At 42.5% G+C, this 25,826-nt stretch overlaps 1 protein-coding gene across 2 annotated transcripts in view; it reads left to right on the top strand.

The window, feature by feature from the left end:
• MARCHF6 (membrane associated ring-CH-type finger 6) overlaps window positions 1–19,865 on the top strand; it is a 75,575-nt gene extending 55,710 nt beyond the window's left edge. For both annotated transcript variants that reach the window (XM_042997573.1, XM_042997571.1), the window contains exons 21-26: window positions 1,311–1,492; window positions 3,154–3,288; window positions 8,401–8,490; window positions 10,916–11,048; window positions 12,467–12,602; window positions 16,102–19,865. In XM_042997573.1, coding sequence (XP_042853507.1) covers window positions 1,311–1,492; window positions 3,154–3,288; window positions 8,401–8,490; window positions 10,916–11,048; window positions 12,467–12,602; window positions 16,102–16,192 — 767 coding nt within the window. In that variant the 3' untranslated portion in view covers window positions 16,193–19,865. The remainder of the gene's footprint in view (window positions 1–1,310; window positions 1,493–3,153; window positions 3,289–8,400; window positions 8,491–10,915; window positions 11,049–12,466; window positions 12,603–16,101) is intronic.
• Window positions 19,866–25,826: the final 5,961 nt, after the last annotated feature.

Below are 25,826 nucleotides of genomic sequence, written 5' to 3'. Positions count from 1 at the left end.
CACAGCAACTACAAAAAACCTTGGGATAGCAATGTATGTAAACATATGTGTGTATATAAAATACTAAACATTTCTACAGAATTACCAGTAGTGATTTTTATATCTTTTTCAAATTAACATTCACATGTGTTTATTTCACATAACATTTATGTGTATTTGTCTTTAACAATAACTTATCTTCACATCCAAACCATTTTGTGAGGTTGCAGAGAAGTGTCGATGCCAGCAGTGTGGCTTGTGAGACTTAGTTGTTGAGCTGCTTTAGTTCAGTTGGAGGCAGAGTGCTTCATTGGTCAAGAGCATGAGCTCTGTGGTTCATTGGTCAAGGCATGAGTTCAAATTCAGCCTCCACCCTCACGGGACCTTGGTTGGGCCAGGTTCTTAATCTTCAAAATGGAAATAGTGGCTGCTTAGGGGTTCTTACGAGGATTGAGATAATATATGGAGAATGCTCAGCACAGCCACTGGCTCCTTTTAGGTATTTAAAAATAACACTGTATTAACAAGAACTTGATCCATAGAAAAATACGCAAGACGTTTGGGCCTTGCTGTTCTTTCTAGCCTTATTGAAAAGTAACCAAGTGAAGAAAGTTACCGTATGGAATGGTCTTGCCTGAGTTAGATTTTTATGGGTACGTTACAGAATTTCTTTGTGTGAGGCAGTTATTTAGACACTTCTCAAATCTGTCTAAGTTAAGACACTTTTCAAATCTGTTTAATATTTGGATCTTTTTTCTAAGAGAATTAATATGTTCCTTGATTATTGTGCTTTAAAATGTTACTATGCCCATTTCATATTAAAATAAGCTTAGTTTTCGGTCTTGATGGACAAACCAACTGAAAGAAAGTTAATCTGACTTACTTGTAATGTTCCTAAATGTTGAAGGTATTGACAGCATAAATAATAACTAAATTCCCCACTTTTGTCGTATTATGTGGTAATGATTTTATTTGGTGGTAAAAACAATGGAAACAACCTCCTCAATTGTTTTCATTCTGAAAGAGTAGGTAATCAACAGGGCCGGGCAGAGTAGATGTCACAGGAGAGCTTGTCCCCTGACTTCCTCCTGTGTTTTAGTTGTGTCTTAATCAAATAATTGCATTCTTTAGAGTGTGTGTGTGTGTGGTGGGGGGGGGGCTTATTGTTACTTATTTTTAATGAAGACATTGACATATCCAAATGTGATGTCTTTTTACTTATCACTTAAAACGATTGAAATAATTGAAAATACTAACAGAAGGACATCAAGATTATAGTTCTCTTTACACAGATAGCCACATATCTCATTTATCAGCCTTTCTGTTTTCAGTATTTGCTGGCCGTTGGTTAATGTCATTTTGGACGGGGACTGCCAAAATTCATGAGCTCTACACAGCTGCTTGTGGTCTCTATGTTTGCTGGCTAACCATAAGGGCAGTGACGGTGCTGGTGGCCTGGATGCCACAGGGACGCAGAGTGATCTTCCAGAAGGTTAAAGAGTGGTCCCTCATGGTAGGTTTTTCTACTACAGAACTGATGGTGTATGATAGGAGTAGTGGATACATGTTTAGTCATTTATTTAAATCTTTTCACTTGTTTCTTCATTATGCATATGGTGTCGAGAGTTGATTTATTTTTAATTAGAAGGGATATTCCTTTAAGACATTAGCTTTCTGATTCATTCTGAGAACCACAGTTGGATGAATTCAAGGGTCAAAAGAAAATCATATTATTACATGATCCAGTAGGGCCCTTAAGTAAGTAATGCAATTAGAAGTTATTTTGGAGATGTTAAGGTATAAGATATTCTTTAGAATTTAAAATCAGTCTAGACATTTTAAGATATTTTTTCTAAAATTTGATTTTTTGATCTATTTGAATATGTAAAAATCTTGACTTCAGGATTAAGTTTGTGTTTTTCATATAAATGGTATTCCTTTAATTACACATTTCTATTGCTGATTCAAGAATGTCTTGGCTGATGTGAAAGTGTAGTAAGTAATGGAAATTATTACTCAGTAAGTACCTAATTGCACAGAGGTGGGGGAAAATGTCAGTGTAAGATGACCGTCCATGTGTGATAATTTATTGATTGATTGTGATGTTGGCTATGCTTGCTAAATAGGTTTAGGTCACTGCTTATGCCTCTTCATTTGTATAATCCTAGTTTTGTATCTGAATCTAGATTTTAATTTCACTAAAAGGTTAATATTAGCGTTGAAAGAAAAACTTGAGATTTATTATATATTATGAATGGAGGGGCTTAATTGCTGTTTAATTTCACAAGATAATGAGACGCTTAAATATATTTAAAATACGGAAACCAGCTAATAACCAGTTTTCATTTGGTAATTTTCTGTTTCTATTTTCTATTATCGATATGCCATTTAAAAAAAACAAGTACTGCATTTTGTATGACCCACGTCATGTTAGTCTCTTGTTGAAACAGATGTACTCACCGGGGCTACGTTAAGAGAAAGGGAGGTCATCAGACATCAGGGCCACTTTAAGCACTCATTTCTTTGTCAGGATTCTGTAGTGGTGCTTTCATAGTCTCTATTGTTTTCTCAGTGTTGACTTTATTTTCATTTTTTTGTTGATTTGTCCAAATTCTAGAGCTGTGCTAACAGAGTAGCCATGTAGCTAATGGCTACTGTATTGGCAACACAGATATAGGACATTTTGGTTATCATAGTTCTGTTGGGCCACAGAGGATTCTAGAGGGAGCCAGTTTGATCAGCGGGTTTAATTACCTTCACTGGGGTTTCTACAGAGCCCTTCTCCTGTACCAGTCCACCTCCAGGGTTACAGGTCAGCCTGTGAGTTGGCTTCATTGGATTAGGAGCCTGGGATAATCAGTAGCTTTTCTTGGACAAATGAAAACCTACTTCTGAGAATGAGTTTGAGAAAAACAGCACAGCCACCTGGTTAATGTATGTAATAATGACTTCTGTAATTTATAAGCAAAAATGCATAATAGTTTCATGCTTTTATTATAGCTTGAGCTTGATATACATATTCATTTAATGATATAATACGTATGCGAGGTGTTTAGGTAATGTATTTGTTCTGTTAGGCATCAGGTTAAAGAAGAAAAATAAAGTTCCAAGTGGAATAGAGTTTAGCTAAAAGCCAGAAAGACTCTCTAGTGACATGGCCTCATTTCCTGGCAGATCATGAAGACTTTGATAGTCGCTGTGCTGCTGGCCGGGGTTGTCCCGCTCCTGCTGGGGCTCCTGTTTGAGCTGGTTATTGTCGCTCCCCTGCGGGTTCCCTTGGATCAGACTCCTCTTTTTTACCCATGGCAGGTAAGTGCATGACTTCTGCTCATGGTATTTCTTTATGGATTTGGAATCAGAAAAAGTTGTGATTTTTTTTTTTTTTTTAAAGTGATTTTAAGTAGTTTGTTTAGAAAGACTAATTTTTTCTATTCTGGGAACCCTTATAAAATTGATTAAATAGTACATTTTAATTAATTGCTTTCAAAATATACAGGTCATTTAACTCCTTTAAAAGGTCTTTATAGGTTAAAATGTCACTATTTAGGCTTCACCTGATCTTTAAAGGTACAGACTAACACGTGTTGGTTTTTTCACTTATTAGCTAAGATGAGATACCTTGCTTCTTCTAGGTTTGAGGCTTTAAGCAGTAACTTACATTTTTGAATACTCACAGCATGTTTTCCCACAAAGTCACAGGTTTATTAAAAAGAACATTCTGAGGGAACCTATATAGATCACAGCAAAGGTCTTAAAGCTATCGGGGAAGAAAAATACTACTTTTCTATAGTATTTAGAGCCTGAAATTAGCATCCTAGACTTCAAGTTCTTAGGAGATCATAAGGGAAGAGCTAGGCATTGATTCAGTCATTCATAGGCTTTTCAGCCTTGTTTCTATTTCCTCTTAGTGTATGAGAGTAGATTTACTGGAAATGAAAACTTTCCAGATGGAGAGACTCCACAAACTTTACTCAACAGCAGATAACTTACTTTCATGCTCTAATGTGTGCTAAAACCCTGTATTGTATAACTCAGATGGAAATGAGTCCAATGCAGGAACTTCTTGTGGACCTTATGGGCCGATCGGCGAGACAGGTGCCAGGTGGGCCGCACTGTGATTGGGGCAGTACAGGCCGCTGTGGCCTCATGTAGGAGGTATTTATCCTGGCTTTAGGAGTTACGTATGATTTTCTGTAGGAGACAAGGTCTCGGACAACCTAGAAGAGAGTACAAAGGAGTGGCCAAGAAAGGAAGAAGTGTATTCAAGGAAGGAGGGATTGGGCAGACCACGTGGTGAAACAGAGCATATGTGTGGAGCTGTCTATAATCCTGTGTGCTCTAGAGTCGACTTGGAGAAGTGGGAAACAAAGGGAAAGTTAAGCACATGTGACGTCTTTCTGTAAGGTCTGTACTGCAGGGTAGTCAAATGGCATCAGTGACTGAAGGAAAGCTAGTTTTTTTATGGAGTAATACCAGCTAATAAAGGTAGAGGAAGTAACAATGAGAAAAATCACTGTTTTGCAATAGTTCACAAAATAGGTGATTGCGGCCAAGACTGTTAGTGGATGCTGAACCCGTCAGGTGAAAGTTGATGGGTCTTCAGTTACTACCGCTACATAGCAAGTTGTGTCACAACGGTGTGGCTTAAAACAGCCATTTATTTTGTCTACACAGTCTGTGGGTCAGAAATTAAGACAGGGCACATTGGCTGCTCTGCTCCATGTTGTGTGGGGCCTCGGCTGGGAAGACAGTAGCTGAGTGTGATTTGACAGCAGCAGCCGGAACCCTTTGGAAGTGTCATCACTCACATGTGGGGGTTGGTGCCGGTTGTTGGTTTTACCCCAACTGGGCTGTCGGCTGGAGCTCCTGGATGTACCTGGGCTTCCTCACAGCCGGGTAGCCTCCAGGAAGTGGGGCCTGTTACTTTGTACTTGAGAGAAACCAAGTGTCCCCACAGACAGGGTAGGAGCTGCTCATCTCGGAATTCCCACGGTATTGATTTTCACTCCGTTGTAGTGGATCCAGGCAAGACGCAGAGGTGGGCCCAGGTTCAAGGGAAGGCGGTGTAGACCCCTAGCACCTAGGAAGAAGAATTTGCAGGCATGTTTCAACACCACTACGATGCGGAAGTAGTTATTTAAATGGTGGCCAATTGTCATCTTGCACATTACTTGATATCCCAAAGGAAAATACACAGCTTTACTGTGGAAGGGTCAGTCAGACGCTGCCTTAACGCAATGATCACTGCAGATGCCACAAACGGGTACGATTTCAGTGGGCGGCACTGAAACGGAGCAGATTGCCCCTGACATTCAGGTGCTGGCCTGGCATCGGCTGGGCCTTGCTGTTCTCCTCTCGGCAGAAACAGTTTCACAGAACATCAGCATCACACAAGACCACTTTGTGACCGTGACGGGTCAAGACAAAAACAAGACCCTTTCAAAACCGCGTCTGAACACGGGCAAGGCGTGAGCATTGTCCAAACCACAAAAATGAGAAGACATCCCCCGTTCCCAGCTAACGTCATTAGCCGCTGCTGCATTACTAACTACAGTTTTAGCCTCAGTTGGTCCCTGCTTCTGGGCAAGATAATAATATTAAGATACCCAGGATAGATCACCTCTGCTTTCTAAGAGCATCCGACACGGAGCAAAGCCCTGTGCCCTTCCTTCCCCCGTATCACCTCACACAAACCGAAATCCTACAGTCAGCTCTTCCGGCTCTCACCGAGCGCCCCACGCTCCCCAGACCGTGTGCTCTTCCTTCCTCACGGCAGCGAGCGGTAACTGCAGCTTGCGTGGCTACACGTGTGTCCCTGTGGTGTTGACGGCGCCCAGCATCGTCCTTCCGCAGAATGACTGGAAACGCTCCGGTTTGGGGCATATTGGCGTATTATGACCCAGTGGTTTCACTTTTCGGAATCCGCGGCAAGGGAACATTGACATGCGCGGGAGGCACGGACCGGGCTGTCTCCACCATGTCATTGTTTCCAATGCCAACATCGTGAGCAACCTGCATGTCCGTCAGCAGAGAAGGCCTAAAGAAAATGTGATCTATTTTTGCTTTGGCACTTGATGTAGCCGTTAGAAAGAGGGAAGTGGAGTTGTGTGTTTTGTTGGAGTTCTCAGTCATGTTTGTGAGTAGGAGAAAAATACAAGTTGTAGATGGCTGTGTGTAGCATGGTGTCCTTAAAATTCTGGATAAGAACAGCTTGCTTTTTCTCCGTACCTGACTCTAAGCTGCTTGCCTTCCCCGTGTTAAGTGGCTGCAGATTTATGGGAGACTGGGCCCTTGGAGTTCTGGCAGAGGGACGTGTGTGTGTGTGTGTGTGTGTGTGTGTGTGTGTGTGTGTGTGTGTGTGTGTGTGTGTGTGTTCGTGTTCTGTCCTGGGGGAAAAGACTGGATGTCAGTGGCTCTTGAAAGAGCTTGAACCTCAGCAATCTGTGGACCTCCTCAGGTGAAAATGAACTTCACCTGGGTGCCTTCTAGACGCCAAAGGCCAAGAGAAAGCTGAATTTGCAAGTCAAATCTCCCCTGCCTGGGGGCCTGGGACAGCACAGGAATGAAGCAAGGAGGTTTCACCATGTTCTGAGTAGGGGACTAGGGGCTTGCTATCCGAACGTCTAAAAGGCTAAAAGGTCCTTTTGTAACCTTTAGGATATTCTTAGTCTGACCTGAGCCTCATTGAACCTGCAGAGAAAAATAACAAATGCTTGATCTAAGGGGGTGCACAGCAACCACAGAAAGGAAGGTCTGGCAGAGCGATGAGAACACGTGCCCAGTGACATGCCTGCCAAACCCTGAGCATCCAAATAGAAGAATAAGAACACAGGTGATCAAGGGCAGTATGTGTGTAGACGCACACACAGTGGCAGTGAAACAAAGTGAAACTGTGGTGCTACATAGCACGGATCTCAGACATTCAGCAGGTGAATTGAAGACGTGGGTCGTCACCGTCGAGGCTCACACTGTGTTTCTGGAAGACCACTGCAGAGCACAGAGCTAAACTGAACAAGTGGGAAGTTGAGGGTAAAGGTCAGGGCCTTGGAGAGTACATCCAGGGAAACTAACATCCCCTGATAAGGGCTCCAGAGTGCAGAAATGAGCGGTGTATAATGAAATAGAAAAATTTAACTGAATTGAAGAAAGTTCTGATTCTGTAGGTTAAAAGAGCTCATCAGGTTTGGTGAAATGGACATTGATGAGAAAAATTTGGGGCATATCTTGGTAAGATAGTTCTGAGTCCTAAAGGTAAAGAGAAATCATAAACCTCGAAACAGAAAATCATATTGGTAATGGACTTTTTTTCTGTAACACACAAAACCATACGGCAGAAGAGCACTTACAGACAATTGCAATAAAAGGTACAAAAACCAGGCCTCCTGTACCGAGGCAGAATGTCATTCAGCCATTTGTCTGTCAGGGTGAAGAGCCATATTTGGGATAGCAAGAATTCAGTGCATACATCAGCCTTTCACCTCATTTGAAGAAGGTGCTCAGAATACAAACCAAGCAGAGCAGTAAATCACATTAGCCTGAAGATGGTAGACAGTGAAGAGGGCTGGCAAACAGTAGGAGCAAAGTTCATATAAAAATGATGCTGCATCATTTCTATGGGATGTAGATATATAGATACAAGTAAACGCACAGGGGAAAAAACGTGGAGGGTATGTGAACAGTGGTCATTGCTGGGGAGCGATCGGGTTTTGGGCTGGTAGTCACAGAGGACTCCAGCCTTCTGCAAAGGTTTTGATTTTATGTAAGAGTACGTCTAAATGTGAATGTGTTACTTTTTAAAAAACACATTAAAAAAACAAACCCAGAGACCGGGTTATGAAGGACTTTGTGTGCCATGCTCAGGAGGACTTCCGAGTTGTAAGCAGGAGACCGTCCTTATGTGATCTGACTTGTGATGGGGGTGGTGATGTTTCTGGCGGCCTGGTGGAGAGCTGGCATGGGCGGTTGAGGCTCTAATAACAGTTCAGCAGTACTAGAGCTGGAAACTCTCTGAGCCTTCGGGGTGGTTTCTTCAGGCCAAACATGGCTCCACAGGCTTGTTTTGATGTAGTGTTAGCTCAGCTGAAGGCAACACGGCAGCTTAAGACGGTTGATGAAATAAAATCATGGCACTGTTTCACTTGCTTTTGAGATCCCCATTAATGTTGACACGTTTCCTAATTCTCCTGGGGAAATAATGTAGGTTTCTAAAAGATAATAGAATGAGTTTCGTTAGAAAGACTGAACTTGAGCTCTTAGGGGGAAATTTCCCTGGATTTTTCTAGTGTATGTTCATCTTCTGTAAAATTGTTACTAATCCTGTAGGACTTCTGTTTTGAAATGAAATATTCAAGAAAATGTATAGCCTGTCTGCTGGGTTTATTGCTGAAAACAAACACCTTTCAAATGGTTTTTATTTCCTAGGACTGGGCACTTGGAGTCCTTCATGCCAAAATCATCGCAGCTATAACCCTGATGGGCCCTCAGTGGTGGTTAAAGACAGTAATTGAGCAGGTGAGCAGAGTTCGCTTTCAGGAGAGACTAGGTGGGGCAGGGGTCGTGCTTGGCTGCTGGGGTGCTTAAGTTTCATTTTCCACCTTTGAGTTTTCTGCATTTTCTCTAATAAGTATATGTAACTTTTTTTTTTCTAAGAAGACAGTTGGCTGTTTTATCACCATGAATTTTCATCAACCATTCTTAAGACTTTCTTCTTTTTTTAAAAAATGTTTTTGTATTTATTTTGAAGGAGAGAGATAGAGCACATACACGCCAGTGCGTGGGAAGGGCAGAGAGAGGAGAGAGAGAGTCTCAAGCAGGCTCTGTGCTGTCAGCCCCATGCAGAACTCGATCTCACAAACTGAGATCATGACCTGAGCCAAAATCAAGAGTTGGACACTTAACCAACTGAGCCACCCAGCATCCCAAGATTTCCCTTATCTGAAGTTTAACCAGTGGCTTACAGTACCTAAAGCTCCGAAGTAAAGGCAAAAATTAGTACATGTGGTTTGTTTCAGGGAAGTTCTGATGTACGCTTGGTACTCAGTTTTCTAAATCTGTAGTCGAATAAAGAGGTTACTGTTCAAGACAGTAAATCAAGGGCAGGGGAAAAAATAATTTAAAAAGTAAAGCTGATACTGTATACTTGAAACTAATATAACACTATGTGTTAACTAACTGGAATAAAATAAAAACGTTGGGGCGCCTGGGTGGCTCAGTTGATGAAGCATCTTTTCAGCTCAGGTCATGACCTCACAGTTGGTGGGGTCGAGCCTTACATGGGGCTCTGTGCTGACAGCTCAGAGCCTGCTTGGGACTCTCTGTCTCTCCGTTTCTTCCTGCCCTTCCCCCGCTTGCACATGCCCCTGTGCACTGTTGGGCTCACTCTCTCCCCCCCACCAATATAAATAAACTTAAAAAAAAAAAAAAAGACTTAAAAAACATATCCCAAAGCCTTAAAAAAATAATTAAAATACAAAATAAAAACAATCTTAATGAAAAAAAAAGCAGAGCTGTTAGGGAATATTTTACTACATAGCATGTAGGCTATTATTATCATATTATGGAACTGTCCGATAACTTGATCATTATGGTGATAACCTTGAAAAAAATACATTGTGCCTCTGTACTCTGGTAATAAGGCTGGGAAGTATGAGAATTCGCTTTAGGAAGATTTCTATCTAAAATAGCCAACATAACAGATTTTGGTACTTATTTCTTTAAATTTTAGTTGACTAGAAAACGTACTTGTGGACAATCCTCTTATCCTTAGGCCAGCGCCAAATAGATTCGGCGTTCTGTTGCAGGAAACAGATGTATAGGAGATAAAGACAGTAGTTCCCAGCTCAGTATGCACAAGAAAATTGTCAGAAAAATCCTGGCCCCGGAGATCTGTGGGGGTAGGAGCGCCAGGAAGTGGCCGTGTGTTTGCATCCACTTTGGAGTCTCTAGGTGTGACTCTGGCCCTTGCCAAGAAATGTGGAGAAGAGGGTTTTGTCGCAATTGGACATTGTGAAACATTGTTGATCTTTGTAATATTTTGCTCTCTGAGACGTTCTTTTTTCATACTGTGTGTGTAAGTTTGAACAAAATGGTTGAGAAACACTGGGATGTCTTGTTGCATCAGTTTAGATTCATTCGGGATTGGTTGCCTTTGGAGGGTTGAGCCTGTTGTCAAGCATGTCCGTGCGCTGTGGCCCTTGGTTGAAGTGTGCTTCAATACTGTGTGCTGCGGGCCGGGAGAAGGCGGGGTGCTGGGGAGAAAGCAAGAACAGAGGTCTTCAGTTCTGTCCCCCTCTGCTCACCATCTTTATTTTCCGTTATTCCCAAGGTTTTCCCACTTCTATTCATTCTTTCCTCTGAAGTGCTATTCATTAGAACTTTCTGGATAAGATAATGAAAATACTGGAGAAATTCTTGACATAAAAAAAAAAATTCACCATAGAATTCTTTCATACTAAATTTTCACGTAAAATATCTTTGGTTAAAATTTGATTTATACAAGCTTATCAGAAACATGTTCCCTGCTTATAATGTTTTCTTTCATATTCAGATAAAACGAACGTAATCTTGATTAATAACACAGATCATTCTTACACACATATGTGAGTAGTTGTTTTGGGTTATGATGTGGTCTTCACCTCATATTATTGGGTGTATCCAGTATTGTATAGTGCAGGGCTAGTATAGTTAGGATTCTGGACTAGTGTTTTATTGTTTCATCCCTTTGCAGAGTTAACCTCAAAGTGTAAGGAAATAAATGCATTTCTGTAACGACTTATGGGCACCGTACTTAACATTCGTGTTCAGAATTTGTCTTGACTTCGGAAAAAATAGCCAATAGATTCAACTCCCTGTGGCTTGGATTCAGTAGAGATTGCTCTGTCAACTTGGGGGAATTTGTCTTGTCTCCCTTTTTCTAATTTTCTCCCTCACGTTTCAGGTTTATGCAAATGGCATCCGGAACATCGACCTTCACTATATCATTCGTAAACTGGCAGCACCAGTGATCTCTGTGCTCTTGCTTTCCCTGTGCGTACCTTACGTCATCGCGTCTGGCGTCGTTCCTTTACTAGGTGGGTAATGCTGGCCAGGGAGCTGGAGACGGCACCTGTTAACATCACTACTTTCTCGGCACTTCCAGTGCCATAGGCTGTGTGGCTCCAGATGATTAATTTGTGAATATAAATCCAGCTAAAACAGTGATTTTGCAAGACTCTTTTTCTTCGATTTGACTACTTAGGGCAAGATTTGGGGAATCATAAACTTCCTTGATACAGTTTTTTCTCTAGGCAAGTGAGGAAGTATTGACATTTACACTGTCCTCAAAATAGGTACAGCTTTCCTTCAGGTTGTCTTCTCCTGACTAGAAGTGCTGTGATCCCATACTTGTAAAATCAAGGTGAAGTGTTGTTATATTAGTAACTAGATACTATTTTTTTAAGTTTATTTTGAGAGAGAGAGAGAGAGCGAGAGCGAGAGCGAGAGAGAGAGAGAGAGAGAGCACGCACATGCACACTAGCAAGGGAGGGGCAAAGAGAGAGAGAGGATCCCAAGCAGGCTGTGCACTGTCAGCACAGAGCCCAGCGCAGGGCTTGAACCCATGAACTGTGAGGTCATAACCTCAGCTGAAATCAAGAGTCGGATGCTTAACCAACAGAGCCACCCAGACGCCCCACAGCTAGATATTAGCTTGTCAATTACGTTCTCACAGGTCCTCACAGGACCTTAAACCCAGCATATTTTCAAAATTAGAAGCACAAAGTTTTCCCTCCAAATCTTTTTCTTCTACTGAATTCCCTCTCTTAGTGCTTAGTGTTATCATCCAGAATTTGCATGGGTCAGAAACCTTGTAGGTCATTTGTGTCACCTTCCTACTCACATGGTCCCCAAGTCCCGCTGCCCCAGCCTCCAGAAGCCATTCTCTAACCAGGCACCGTTCCCTGTGGCTCTTACCTTAACCTCAGTGGCCTCCTGTCTGGTTTCCCTAATTTAAAGCCACCGCCACTAATTCACTCTCCACACTGTGGCCACAGTGACCTTTCAAAAGAATAAGTCTCATTGTTCCTGTCTGGTGAACATCCTCTTGATGGTTCCAGCATGGCCTTTATTTTATTTATTTATTTATTTATTTATTTTAATTTTTTTTAACGTTTATTTATTTTTGAGACAGAGAGAGACAGAGCATGAACGGGGGAGGGTCAGAGAGAGAGGGAGACACAGAATCTGAAACAGGGTCCAGGCTCTGAGCGGTCAGCACAGCCTGACGCGGGGCTCGAGCTCACGGACCGCGAGATCATGACCTGAGCCAAAGTCGGCCGCTTAACCGACTGAGCCACCCAGGCGCCCCAGCATGGCCTTTATTTAAAGCATTTCACGTGGCAAGCGTCAGCTTCAGTTAAGCACCTCCCAGCCCTGCCTCCCGGGGGAAGGACATATTTTTATTTCACGGTCATTCCATATATACTTAGTTTGCCCTTTCTTTGTTTTACAGGTGTTACTGCAGAAATGCAAAACTTGGTCCATCGGCGAATTTATCCGTTTTTACTGATGGTTGTGGTATTGATGGGGATCTTGTCCTTCCAGGTCCGCCAGTTTAAGCGCCTTTATGAACATATTAAAAATGACAAGTAAGTCTAGATTTCCATTTATCTAACTGTTTTTAAGATGTCTCTTTCTTAATTTTTGTTTCTAATGTGATAAATCATAGTTGAGAAGAGTACTCAGATTATGGATACGTTTTGAGGTAGAATTAAGGATTTGCTAACAGATTTGATGTAAGATGTAAAAGACAGTGTTATCAAGGATTCCACTGGGGATAGGGAGCTGTCTCTTTTGGAGATGAACAAGACTGGGAGAAGCAAGTAAAGGGAGGAAGGCTTTAATGCCCATTCTAAATAGTTTTTAGTCTGTTTCCTAATGTTTTGGTCTGACAGTACATTAAATAGTTTTAGATAAAAATAAGCCTGTATGAGGACTTGGCCCACCTAAGCTCTACCTGCAACCAGGGGCCACTGGGTCACTCTGACCATTGCCAACAGAGGCTGTAAGGTTCCTACAGAAGTACTGTAGGGCCTCTGAGGGAAACTGTGACCTCTGCTCCGTGAGAGATTGAGGACAGCCAAGGAAAACACGTTCTGGGGATAACAGCCGTCTGACCTTCCATGTCCTAACAAAGCCAAATGGTGGCTGGCAGAGAGAGTGAGTTTATAATATAACTCCATCCTGGTTTGCCAGGAAGAGTCCCAGTTTACACGTGTTGTCTTGTTGCATTGTTAACAACACTCTCGTTTAGACATGAGATACCTCCTCACACCTGTTGAAGTGGCTACAATTAACAACTCAGGAAACAAACAGATGTTGGCAAGGATGTGGATAAGGGGGAACACTTTTGCACTGTTGTTGGTGGGAATGCAAACTGGTGCAGCCATTCTGGAAAACAGTGTGGCGGTTCCTCCAAAAATTAAAAATAGAACTACCCTACAACCTAGCAGTTGCACTAGTAGGTATTTATCCAAAGGATACAGAAATGCTAATTCAGAGAGGCGCATGCACCCCAATGTTTATAGCAGCACCAAATTATGGAGAGAGCCCGGATGTCCATCGATTGATGAATGGGTAAAAGAGAGAGAGAGAGAGAGAGAGAGAGTGTGTGTGTGTGTGTGTGTGTCTATACACACATACATATACACAGTGGAATATCAGCCATCAAAAAGAAAGTCTTGCCATTTGCAACGACACATAGAGTGTATTATGCAAAGCGAAATAAGTCAGGCAGAGAAAGACAATTATCCTATGATTTCACTCCTATATGGAACTTAAGAAACCAAACAGATGAACATAGGGGAAGGGAAGGAAAAATAAGATAAAAACAGGGATGGAGACAAAACATAAGAGACTCTTAAATACAGAGAACAAACTGACGGTTGCTGGAGGGCAGGGGAGGTGTGGGATGAGTCAATGGGTGATGGGCGCGAAGGAGGGTGCTTGTTGTGATGGGCACTGTTATATGTAAGTGATGACTCACTGGGCTCTAGTCTGGAAACCAGTACTACGTTGTATGTTAACTCACTTGAATTTAAATGAATAAAAAAAAAAAAGATGAAATTTAGGGTGTTCAAGTCTTTTCCAAAGCATTCACTGACAAAAAACCCAAGTATGCTTGGGCAGTCTGTAAAGTTCTGTCTACCGGGAAAGAACAGAGAGGGGATTTCAATGGTGAATGTCCCATTTTTCTCACTTCACTCGTTTAGGCTGACGAGTACATTCTGCAGACAATGCAGACGAGACATGGCCTCGGCTTTTTGCTGCTTTCTTCCTCCCCCTTGTCCCCCACCCTGCTCGTCTGCCCCAGCGGTCTCTCCTGCCTACCTTGGAGCATGTCTTACTCGTTATTTTCTGCTCTTTTGCTGCAGCCCAGTGTACTCTCTTCTCCCACGTTCGTTCTTCGCATAGCAAACTGCGAAGGGCAGGCTCCCTTGAGGCCGCACCTCGGGTGCCGTGGTTTCCGCCGGTCCAGCAGTGTCGGAAAGGGAGCAGGCTCTGCTCGTGGGGTGTGCGGGGCGGGCTGTGGGTACGAGAGGGTGCTCGGTCATTAGGGAGAGTGGGCGGTGGGCTCAGAGTCTCCTTTCTCTGCACTGAGTTCCTTTTTGGTCCTGGGCAAATGAATTAAAATCACTGTTGTCTCTGCTTTTTATTGCTTTTTCATTGCCATAACGTCAACCCCATTTTTGGCATAACTTGGTGTATTTTGTGATTATGGGTGTGTCAGGCAGTGCCTGACATTAGCATCAGGATGCATTAGCATCCAGTTGTCATCGTTTAAAACATTGATAAGCCGTCACAGTTAAAAATACACTGGTGGGGGAACTAACTGTGAGGGAAAGGAGTAGTTAACACCAGGAAAAGGATTGGTGAGAGAAAAAGAACGAGGATTATACCGTGGGATCATGGATGAAGAAGCAATAGGATTAGTGAAATGCTTTAAAAAGTGACGTGAAACTACTCGGCAGAAACTGCCACAATTTCGCGTGAGGCTGGTGTGTGTTGGTGGAAAAGTGGTGAAAGTCAGAGAAGCGAAAGTAATGGTGAAAAGTGAAAGTCACTACACTGAGTCCAGCACATGCCAGGCCTTTGTTGCCGTGGCTTTTGTGTGTTTCTTATTTCTTACAGCAGTCACGGGGCACAGTACTGCTGTCCTCGTTTTATTGGCGAGTAAATAAATTGGGTCTCAGAGACCCAGCTCCCGGGCCAGCCTGTCGCGTGCCGGCTTTGCTGTCCCGTGCTCGCACAGGTGGCTGAGGACCGAGTGACCACTCGTGGGTCTGCAGCGCTGACTTCACGTGGGCACCGTGTACCCCAGCCTCCTGCCGCTCATTGCCACAGTCGGCTCTCACCCACTGTCCTCCGAGGCTCAGCCTGCAGCCCGGGCCCCAGGGTCAGGAGGCCCCCCTGCTTCTCCACAACCACTGCTGTTGTCCTGGGGATGTGGTGTCTGGTCACGCCAGCCGTGGTCACTTCTGTGTCTGGTGCTGTAGCCCTGCACCCTTTGCCCTGACCTCCGTATCATCATGGCACGTGACTTAGGGACGTGTAACGCTCTGTTGTTGGGCCGTAACCTCCTTCCTTCTGTCCCTTGCATATGCTCACTTCTCTGCCTTCTCCCCTTTGACCTCATTGAGACTCTTGCCCTTGGGTTTCTCCTTTTCTCTAGAACTAGAGCTATTCTGATCCACTTTCCTCTCTACCTAGCTTTCTGTTTCTTCAGATCTGTCTTCTGAGCCGTTTTAGAAAATATTCCTAACAGATAAATGCCCTGAGTCAGTTGACTGTGTCTTACCCCCCGGTGTCTGCATGTGCACGAGAGCCCCAGCCTTGGGGCCAGAGTACACACGCCATTGCCTGGGATCCGAGGCCTTCCGACGTTTGCTGCTCTCACCTCGCCGTGAGCTGCCTGCTTATGTGCCTGTTGCCAGTGTTCATTCTACGCTCCCCTTCAGACCATTGAAGGGTTTTAAGAGGGAGTGATCTGATTTGCCTTCAAAAGATGTATCACTGGCTGCTCTTAGGAAGAATATTTTAATATGTGGGATCATATAAGAGAGTAACCACCCTGTTTTTACAACCTAGATACCTTGTGGGCCAACGCCTCGTGAATTACGAACGGAAATCTGGCAAACAAGGCACATCTCCACCACCTGCACAGTCGTCCCAAGAATAAAGTGGTTGTCTCAACTACCTTGACCTTCCCCTTGCCTTTACGTGTCCTTTTTTGTGGACTTCTCTCTGGGAGATTTTTCCCAGTGATCTCTCAGCATTGTTTTTAAGTTAACTGTATTTGACTTGTGTTCTCAGCATTCGGAGAAGCAGCGTGCAGGGCCCTGCCGCCCTTCCTGCATCTTCCACCATCGTTGCTGTCTGAGGTCTGTACATGTGTAAATAGAAGTTCCTGGATACCCTAAAACCGTGGATTAAACAGAATGTGCATTGTACATCTTTAAACAAAATGTATATTAATTTATTAAATCTAGTTGTCACTTTATTTTGGACCTGCTGTGATCTTGACAGGAAATGTGCCACAGAGCCATAGTGCAGAGGAAAAACTTTTTCACGATGTCCTTTGGAGCGCGGTATCCCATTAAGTAAACTGTGCATTCTGTCTTTCTTGGCTGTTCAGACCTTACCAAGAACTTGAAAGGAAACAAGTAGAAATCAGCAGTGGAGTGTCTGTGGTAAGAGAACATGGACTTTGTGCTTCACTGTCGACCGTTTTTGGAAGTTATTTTGTATAACACCAAAGCTGTTGTACATTTTCTACTGCCTGATTTTTTTTCATGTGTCTGTGTTTATAATATTGTATAGTATCTTGTGCTAGGTGAGGAAATTATTTTTAATTTTGATAATTTAATATTCCTAGTGATCAGCATTAGGGGTTGGGCTTTTGTGCTTGTTCGGGGCATGTCTATACTTAGAGAAAAAAAAAAGTCCACAAGAACGTTTTCCTTAGTTCTCTCCAGCCCCTCTTTTCCACACACAGCTGTCGTTTTTTTTCTCTTTGGCAGCAGTAGCCAAAGGTCATGCCGGATCGCGAGTCTTCTAGAATACTGTCAACAACAGTACCGCATCATACTGGAATTAGGACACACTGAGGTGTTAGCTAAATGCACATGTCGTTTGTGGTCTTAGATCGGCAGCACCAGGGAAGGCAGCCTACAACACCTGGTCCTGCTGCTTGGGGCACCCCGTTGGGTCAGGATCAGGGAGTCTGTTTCTCCTAGTTTTCCATGAGTAAATCCCAAAGTTTCCAGAGCTTTTTGTTTACAGAAGAAAACTACAAATGAAACCAGTTTGATTTTACTCGTCCTGAAGGAAGCTGGCTTGAGCTGGCCTTTTTAACATAGGAGTGAAGAAGGTGTTTCATTGGAAATGTGCTGTAAAATCGCAGAATACTAAACACTTACAGATCTGGTTTTCCCTGAGAGCCAAAGCTTCAAGAACGAAGTATTTAGAGCAATACAACAGTTGGGCACACGATCCCAGTATTTAATGGTAATGGTATATTGTAAGGGTGGTGTTTGTGTTTTGAATGTCCTCAGAGAAAATGGGCAGCAGAGGTCTTCAGGAACTCTTAAAGAGTTTCCATATAGTATTAAAATCTGTAGACTTAAATCTGAAGATTCTTTAAATATGAAAGTCAGCCAAACGTAAGCTACCACAAAAGCAGACATATTCTGGTTGTTTTACATTTCAGCAGTTTTTCCTGAAGTGGTAATACTTTACCTTAAAATATAGTGTAAAACATCAGTATCAAAAAAAAAAAAGCTTGACATGGGGTTCAGTGTTAACACCCTCTGGCACTTTGTAGCAGTCCTTTCCCTTGTATTTGAAATAAGGTCTTTGCTAGCCCTGCATTTATGTGGAAATGGAATCCTACTTTAAAAAATTAAGAGCATTTTAAAATGTACTGCCACCTATCGTGGTATGTGTCTATATAAATTGTTCTCTTTGGGAGAAAAATATTATCAATTGGGCATAGAACTTGATTATATTAATTTAGCTTTCTTTTTAAAATTTTCAGAGAATTTATAGATCTTGATATAAAGTCATTGAACACATTTATCCATTTTATCGGAAAGAGAGCTAGGCAGATACCACAAAAAATTAAAAATTGTTGTTCTACAAAATTTTAAATGAATCTTATCAGATATTTTGTAAAAAAAAAAAAAAAAAAACTGAAAAGAAAAACATACATATATATGAACATATACGAATGGTGAGAATCTTGCCCTCCATTTCACCGGCAGATAACTTTATCTTGTTGTATCTAAGGATTTCCTCTTGGTTTTCAGTTGTGCTCTGTCCTGTTTTTAATAAGATGAAAACTTTCATAAGGAAAGCGTTTGCTGACATAATATTTACATGGGCAGCACCAGAATTTTATGATTAATCAATAGTCTCATGAACATTTGAAACCTCTGGTTCAGAAAGTTCTAGTATTGCTGCCCTTCATGTAGAATTAAAAAAAAAAAAATAGTGTAGTTTTGCTTCATTTTACATTGGGCTAAAACCGTCTTCAAGGAAATTAATTACAAAAGAAGACCATTTTGCTTTATTTTAATTGTTTATAAATGGAAGACAAATCAGCATTTGGGAGTAAGTTTCACATGACCAGTTATCAAATGGTCATATTATGAGGTGTGCATTTGTCATTATTAGCAAATTATGTTTGAGTTTTAAACTGTTGAAGCTAATAGTTGAGATGAAAACAAGAAAATACCAATGTGAGGTTTATGTATAGCTAGCCTTAAAAAAGTTCCATGTTTTTAGGTGATTTTTTCCTGTTAGTTCTCTGGAGAAACAGTGGAAATTGGACATCTCAATTCCAGATGTAAACAAAAAGTAATTTTTATTTCAACATTTAATATAGCTGTTATTACTGTGGATCCTTGTGTTTTTTCTTTCCCTTATTCAAGTAACAGAGAATAACTTTTTCTTAAATGATTTGGTCTTAGAGATGTCATTTCTGTATTGGCAAATGCTATTATTAAAGTGTAATTCTTGAATTTAGGTTGAATTCATGACTTTTTAAAACGAAGAAGCACTGGACATTTCTCCACTGTATTGTGTTTACCCCCCGACACACACACACACACACACACACACACACACACACACACACACACACGAGAATGTAGTGCCGGTCTAAGAACACTGGCAGTTTTGTCAACTTCGCAAGTTAGCTACTCATTCTCACTTTCAGGACTATTTTAAGCTCTCTACTTACTGTGATAAGTTTTATACTTGTAAAATTTTAAAGTGATTATGTTCAAAATACTCCTTTAGAATGTTACCTACTCGGTTGCCATCAAGAAAAGACAAAATGTCGTGCCACTAAAGTATTAACAAAAACCTTGTGTGTGGAGATTGTAACTCCCTTGGTTGGGCTGTCTTATATCTCATTTGTCCCTCGGGCACATATTTTCTCTTCACCCTGTTACTGCCCTGTGTCATTGTTTAAAAGCAGCCATCATGAGAAAGGGTTTCTTTTCACGTAATCTCCAACAGTATGCTTGTTACTAATACAGTATTAAAGGTGTAAGACAGTATATACCCAATTTCATTCCCAGTGATTTTGTATGAGTGCCTCATTTTGTGTCAGCAGAGTAATACACAATACCTTAACTGGAAATGTAATGACTGTAAGGCCTGGAACTGACTTGTAGATGGTACGTAGAGCACTTAGTTATTTAGGACGTCAATTTTCTATTGAAGCAAACACCTTAGACACCCAGACCAATTTTATGTATATATATTCTAAAATGCTCCCTTTTTTATGTGGTTGGTTGTTGCCTTCTAAGTCAGAACAAAATTGAATAAAGCAAATGTTAGCTGTAGCCTAGTTTTTTTGGTTTGTTTTTGCTTTGTTGCAAAATTACTTCAGAATTACAGAAATGTGCATTATTAATCAGCATAGGTAGACAATCTAGGTTATTAAAAAATGTTTTTTTAATGTTTATTTTTGAGAGGGAGACCGAGTGCAAGTAGGGGAGGGACAGAGAGAGAGGAGGACACAGAATCCAAAGCAGGCTCCAGGCTCCAGGCTCCGAGCTGTCAGCACAGAGCCTGACGGGAGGCTCAAACTCACGAACTGTGAGATCGTGACCTGAGCCAAAGTCGAATGCTTAACCAGCTGAGCCACCCAGGCTCCCTAGGTATTTTTTAAATATAATAATTACATAAGAAAATTAATATATGATTATAGCTCCTCCATTCAGTTTTCAGTGTAAATTTAGAAGTATAGTTGCAGAGAACACATCCCTCTCCCCTCATCCCCTGACTGTATTGCTAGACCATCTTCATGGGCAACAGTAAAGGCCCTCGTCTTGCGGGCAAGCTGCCGCCCGCTTCGGCAAGATCCACATGCCAGAGCCTCAGCAGGTTTTCTCTTTAAGTGGATACTTGGAATAGAGTAAAACCAGTCAAAGCCATTTTATGTAGCTGCCTGTAAATCTCAGAAAAAGGAAAGAATTGCATGAAGCTTTTTTCCTCCTGAGTTGCCCCCATGTGAAGAGATCCTTTTGTTTCGAGGTTCAAAACTTGGTTTCTTTTTAATCAAGTGCATTTAAGAAACACTTTTTAAATGTTTATTTTATGTATTTTGAGGGATAGGGTGTGTGTGAGAGCAGGGGAGGGGCAGAGAGGGAGAGAGAGAATCCCAAGCAGGCTCAGCACCAGAGCCTGAGGCAGGGCTCAGTCTCCTGAACCGTAAGATCATGACCTGAGCCGAAATCAAGTCAGACGCTTAAGTGACTGAGCCACCCAGGCGCCCTCCAAGTGTTATTTTATTTATTTTAAATGCAGTGGTGGTAGGCAAAATGTTATCTGAACCACAGGGCATCTGTGAGGTTTTATAGCAAAGGGGACCGCATGGTGAATCTCAGAAAGTGGCCATTCCCCCTCACACCCCACAGTTCACAGCCACTCTTGTTGGAAAAACGAAACTGCTGTCACAAGTGGATTAAGGGTCCGAGGAGGTAACACTCTCCTCTCCTCCCTCCCACAATGTTTCGTTTTGGGGTCTATTTTGTTGCCCTGCCCTGTACTGAGTACTGCAGTTGAATCGAGGTATGGTGTCTGCCTTCAAGTAGCCCAGTTAGAGTGGAAAAGGCCAGAAAAATGAGCAGAGGGTTCTAACAGGGATACAGTGCCCTGAGGAATACAGAGGAGGGGCCCACTGTACGCATAGACTCGTCCCCCACGCCCGCAGTCTGCCTCCCACAGCCCCACACTGCTGGAATGGGCCGACAGCAGCTGGTGACCTGGGTGGAGGCAGTCCCTTCTGCACCCCTGTACATGCTTAATCTCCCTTTTGAAATTTCTCTTTTTACACATAGGCAACAGTGCAGTGTCTTTCTGCTTTTCCACATTTGTTCAGTAGCTTTTTTAGGACAAGAAGCTTTGTGTCAGCAACCCCCTCAATAACTCCTTTTTTCTTGGCTCAGTTGCATCCGTCACTCCTGCCAGTTACACAAACCCACTGGACTGATGGAGCAGAACAGAAAGTCCAGAAATAGACCCACATGCGTAGGGACAGGTGAGTTTTGACAAGGTGCGAAAGTCAAACAAATGGTGCTAGAACAATTGGCCATCCAGATGCAAAGTTAAAAATTGATCCATATCTCAACATCTGCAAAAATTAAAATTACTGTATTCCTAAACATGAAAGCTCAAACTATATAACTTCTGGGAAAAAACAGGGAGAAATGTTCAGCCTCGGGTAAGGCAAAGATTTAGATTGGATACAGCCCAGATGCACCATCCTTAGAAGAAAAATTTGATAAATTGGACATTATCAAAATTGAAAATGTCCACTCTGATATATGTCATTCAGAAAACAAAAGCCATGGAGTGGCAGGGAATATTTGCAGAACATTCCTGATAATAGACATGCATTCAGAATAAAGTCTCAAAACTCAGTAGTTTGAGAAGATCCATTTGCCCATTTTTAAAATGGGCAAAATATTTAAACACTTCACTAAAGAGGACATACAGATAGCAAATAAGCACATGAGAAGCTGGTCAATGTAAAAGCCATTAGGAAAATAGAAATTAAAACCTGTGAGTTACCACCACATATCAGAATGACTAAAAATACCATACCACGTGTCGGTGAGAATGTGAGGAATGCTCAGGCTGTGCTGGAAGGAAAGTAAAGGGGTGAGCTAATCACTTTAGAACAGTTGGGGGGCGCCTGGGTGGCTCAGTCGGTTAGGCGTCTGACTTCAGCTCAAGTCGTGATCTCACGGTTTGTGGGTTCCAGGCACAGTCAGGCTCTCCAGTCAGGCTCTGTGCTGACAGCTCGGAGCCTGGAGCCTGCTTCATATTCTGTGTCTCCCTGTCTCTCTGTCCCTCCCCTGCTCACTCTCTCTCTCTCTCTCTCAAACATAAAAAAAAAAAAAAAAAACTTTTAATTAAATAATGGGCAGTGCTTAAAAGGTTATAGTAAGTACTCACCACCCCCAGTTACTGACTGAGGAAAAAGTAAGTCCATATGATGACTCAGACATGAACGTTTATGGTAGCTTTATTTGTAATAGCCCAAAGGTGGAAAAAATGCACATGGCCAACAACAGGGAAAGAGATAAATGGTTATCCATACAATGAAATATTGTTCCAATAAAAGGCAATTAACTTGATATACGCAACACGGACAAGTCCCAATGCTGATTGAAAGCAGACCAAAAATGTCTGCTTTCGTTTATCAAAACTTTTGGAAAATGCAGAGTAACCTACAGAAATCAATAGAAAGCACATGAGTGGAGGTTGGTGGGCAGGGACATGGAGAGATTTCAAAGGGGCATAAGAAAATGGGGGTGATGATGTGTCCGTTACCTTGATGTGGTTCTGGTTTGACATGTATACATCTGTCAAAGAATTGCACATTTTAAACTTGTGCAATTTGCATGTTAATTACATCTTGATTTCAAAAATAAATTCCATGTTCATATATGCTCTCTAATCATTTCATACCTTATCTTTCTACAAAGTGCCCGCTTCTCCTTTCTGACTTCTGGCTGATGACTTTTCTATTTCACCGAGAAGACCGAAGCAATCGGAACAAGTCTTCTCACAAGTTCACACCATCACATTTACCCTCTTACTTGCACCTGTGCCCAGATGCCCCGTGGGCCATGCAGGCCATGCACGTCCCCTCCGGCGTGGCTGCCCTGTACGTAGAGTGAAATGTGCCCCCGGGCTCATGTGCGACCACTCCCTGAGCCCTGCCCGCCTTGCACGGCCTCACTGGATGGACAGGACTCTCACCCGCTCAAGGCGCTGCTGCAGATCTCCCTCTCCTTCATGGTAACTGTTGTGGTTCCTTCCCATCATCCAGACGTTTCCGTCGTTTCTTGCATAAGAAAAATCTTCACCTCCTTCATCTGCTCTATTTTGCTTTCCTTTTCAGTAAAGGCCTTCAGTTATCGTACTCCCGCTTTCCAATTTTTCCTCTCCTTTTCCAACCCTACTACAATCAGCTATTTGCTCCACTCTTCCGCCGGAATTGCTCTTGTGAAAGGCCACCAATGGCCACCCCTAACTTCGGTGGTTAATTCTCGGGTCTCACCGGAAACAGCTGGTCCCTCTCTCCAGTGAAACCATTTCCCTTGGCTCTCAGGACACAGCACTCCCCTCATCTTCCTCCTACCTGTCTGTGGACTCTGCTTTATAAACTCCTTCACTGACCCTGTTTTGCCTTTCAGCTCCGTCTGGGACCTCTGTTCTACCTGCACCTATTGACTTGGTGATCTCACTTACTCTCATAGTTTTAAAGGCCATCTAGATGCTGATCACTCACATACATATTTATTTACTCATTCCATCTTCCTTCCTGGAACTCCAGACACATCCGTGCGGCTGCCTATGTGGACTCTCCGGACATCTCGAACTGAGTAGGTCCAAAACACAACTCGTGATTCCCCTACCCCAGATTTATTTTCTCAAACTTCCCCTTTCAGTTGGTAAGCACCTGGACGGATTCAGGTTGCTAAATAAAAAATGTTGGTAACACCTTTGACACGTGTTTTTCCACGCTTCACGTACAATTGGGCAGCAAGTCTTAACTTCAAAATAAATTGGATTCTGGCTACGTCACAGCACCCCCACTGCTACCATCCTGGTGCAAAGCACCATCATCTTCCTCCTGACTGGGTCACTGTAGTTTCTCTGGAGCTCCTGACCTCTGCCCATGCTCTCTTTTCTTTCTTCCATTGACTTTCAACACTGGATCCGGAGTGATCATGTTGAGATCTAAGATCACATCAGTGCTTTACCCAGGTAGCTAACCATCACAGAGTCCCAAGTCCACAGTCGCTTTGAGGCCCCCTGTGCTCACTGTGCTCCAGGCAGCCTCCTTGCTTCCAGAACAGGTCAAACCTCTGGGCCTTTGCACTTGCTGCTTGCTGTGCCTTATTGTTCTTCCTCTAGGCTCTCCCCAAGTTCTTCCTCTCTTCACTGAAGTGTCATTCTTAGGCTTATCTAAAATTGCAGCTCCTGGGGCTTTCCCCGACCCCTCTACTGCTGTGTTCTGTCTCTCATATGTATTAACATACTACATGGTTTTCCTGTATTGTTTACATTAGCATGTTTCCCCCCATTTGAATGTAAGCTTCGGAGATTTTTTTTTGGTAACTATTCGGAGATTACTATTGTATTTCAGGACGGTTCTTGGGACATATTCCATATTCAATAAATACTCTTGAGGAAATAAATGGATGAAACAGCATAAAAACAATGTGTCTATGATTAAAATAAAAACTGAAAACCTGTGCCATTCTCCAGAGGTAATTACCACTAGTATTACCATTAGTAGTTTAGTGTTTGTTTCCAGAATGTGGTGTGGGCAAACATGCATTCACAGGCTCCTTATATCACAATATAGGTAGTGTGCTCCCACAGACTCTGCTCAATGGGGTGCTTTTTTTTTTCTGCTTTATATTTCATGACCATCTTTTTATATCAACACTTAAGTAGCTACCTCATTTAATAATTCTGGCTGTATTGTATTCTGTTGTGTGGATAAGATTATGATTTCAGTTTTCTGAAAGACCATTAGTTAACCCATTTTATTATATGCTATAATAAACACATTTGTCCGTACTAATTTATATACTCAGGCTAGTATTTCTGTAGGATAAATCGGTAAAAGAGTGGTAAGTCATCAAAATATAGTACCAAATGGCCCCCAAATGTACTAATTGACATTCCTCTCTCACCAGCATATGAGATTCCTTGTTTTCCCATATTATATCAACATTAAATATTGACTGTTTTAAGTTTTTGCTAATGCTGTTAATTTGGAAATGTGTGTGCCCAGGTAGAGGGATCATGGGTGGGGGTGATGCCTCTAGGGCAGGAGGAAGGGCTGCCTGACTCTTCCTGGAGATAACTTATTCCAGTTCTCCATTTTCCGGGCTAGAGGTGAGCAGGGGAAAGCAGGCTTCGGGGGCCTCATACATTCAGGGTGGGTTTAAACGTAGCCGCCTTGTACACTGCCCTGGTCAGGATTCACCAGAATGGAGCCAATTACTCTACCCATGGACCCGAACCTACTGTATCAGAAGACATGGCTTATGTCCTTCTAGACCCTATCATATTGGCTCAACCATTCTATCTTCCTTAGGAAAACAATTTAAACAGAATCTTCTTTTAGCTGCAAATCAGCCGCTGTCTAAACTCCTAAGTGGCTCTTAAACTGCAATCAGCAGACCGAGTGGGAGATGCGAGGATATCGAGGCTGGGGACCGCTTGGACGAGCACGTGCAGCATGAGCGCGACAGTCGAGGAAGGCAGGGCCA

Source organism: Panthera tigris, chromosome A1 (assembly GCF_018350195.1).
Source record: "Panthera tigris isolate Pti1 chromosome A1, P.tigris_Pti1_mat1.1, whole genome shotgun sequence".
NCBI classification, from domain to species: Eukaryota; Metazoa; Chordata; class Mammalia; order Carnivora; family Felidae; genus Panthera; species Panthera tigris.
This window is presented reverse-complemented; position numbering and strand designations above follow the sequence as displayed.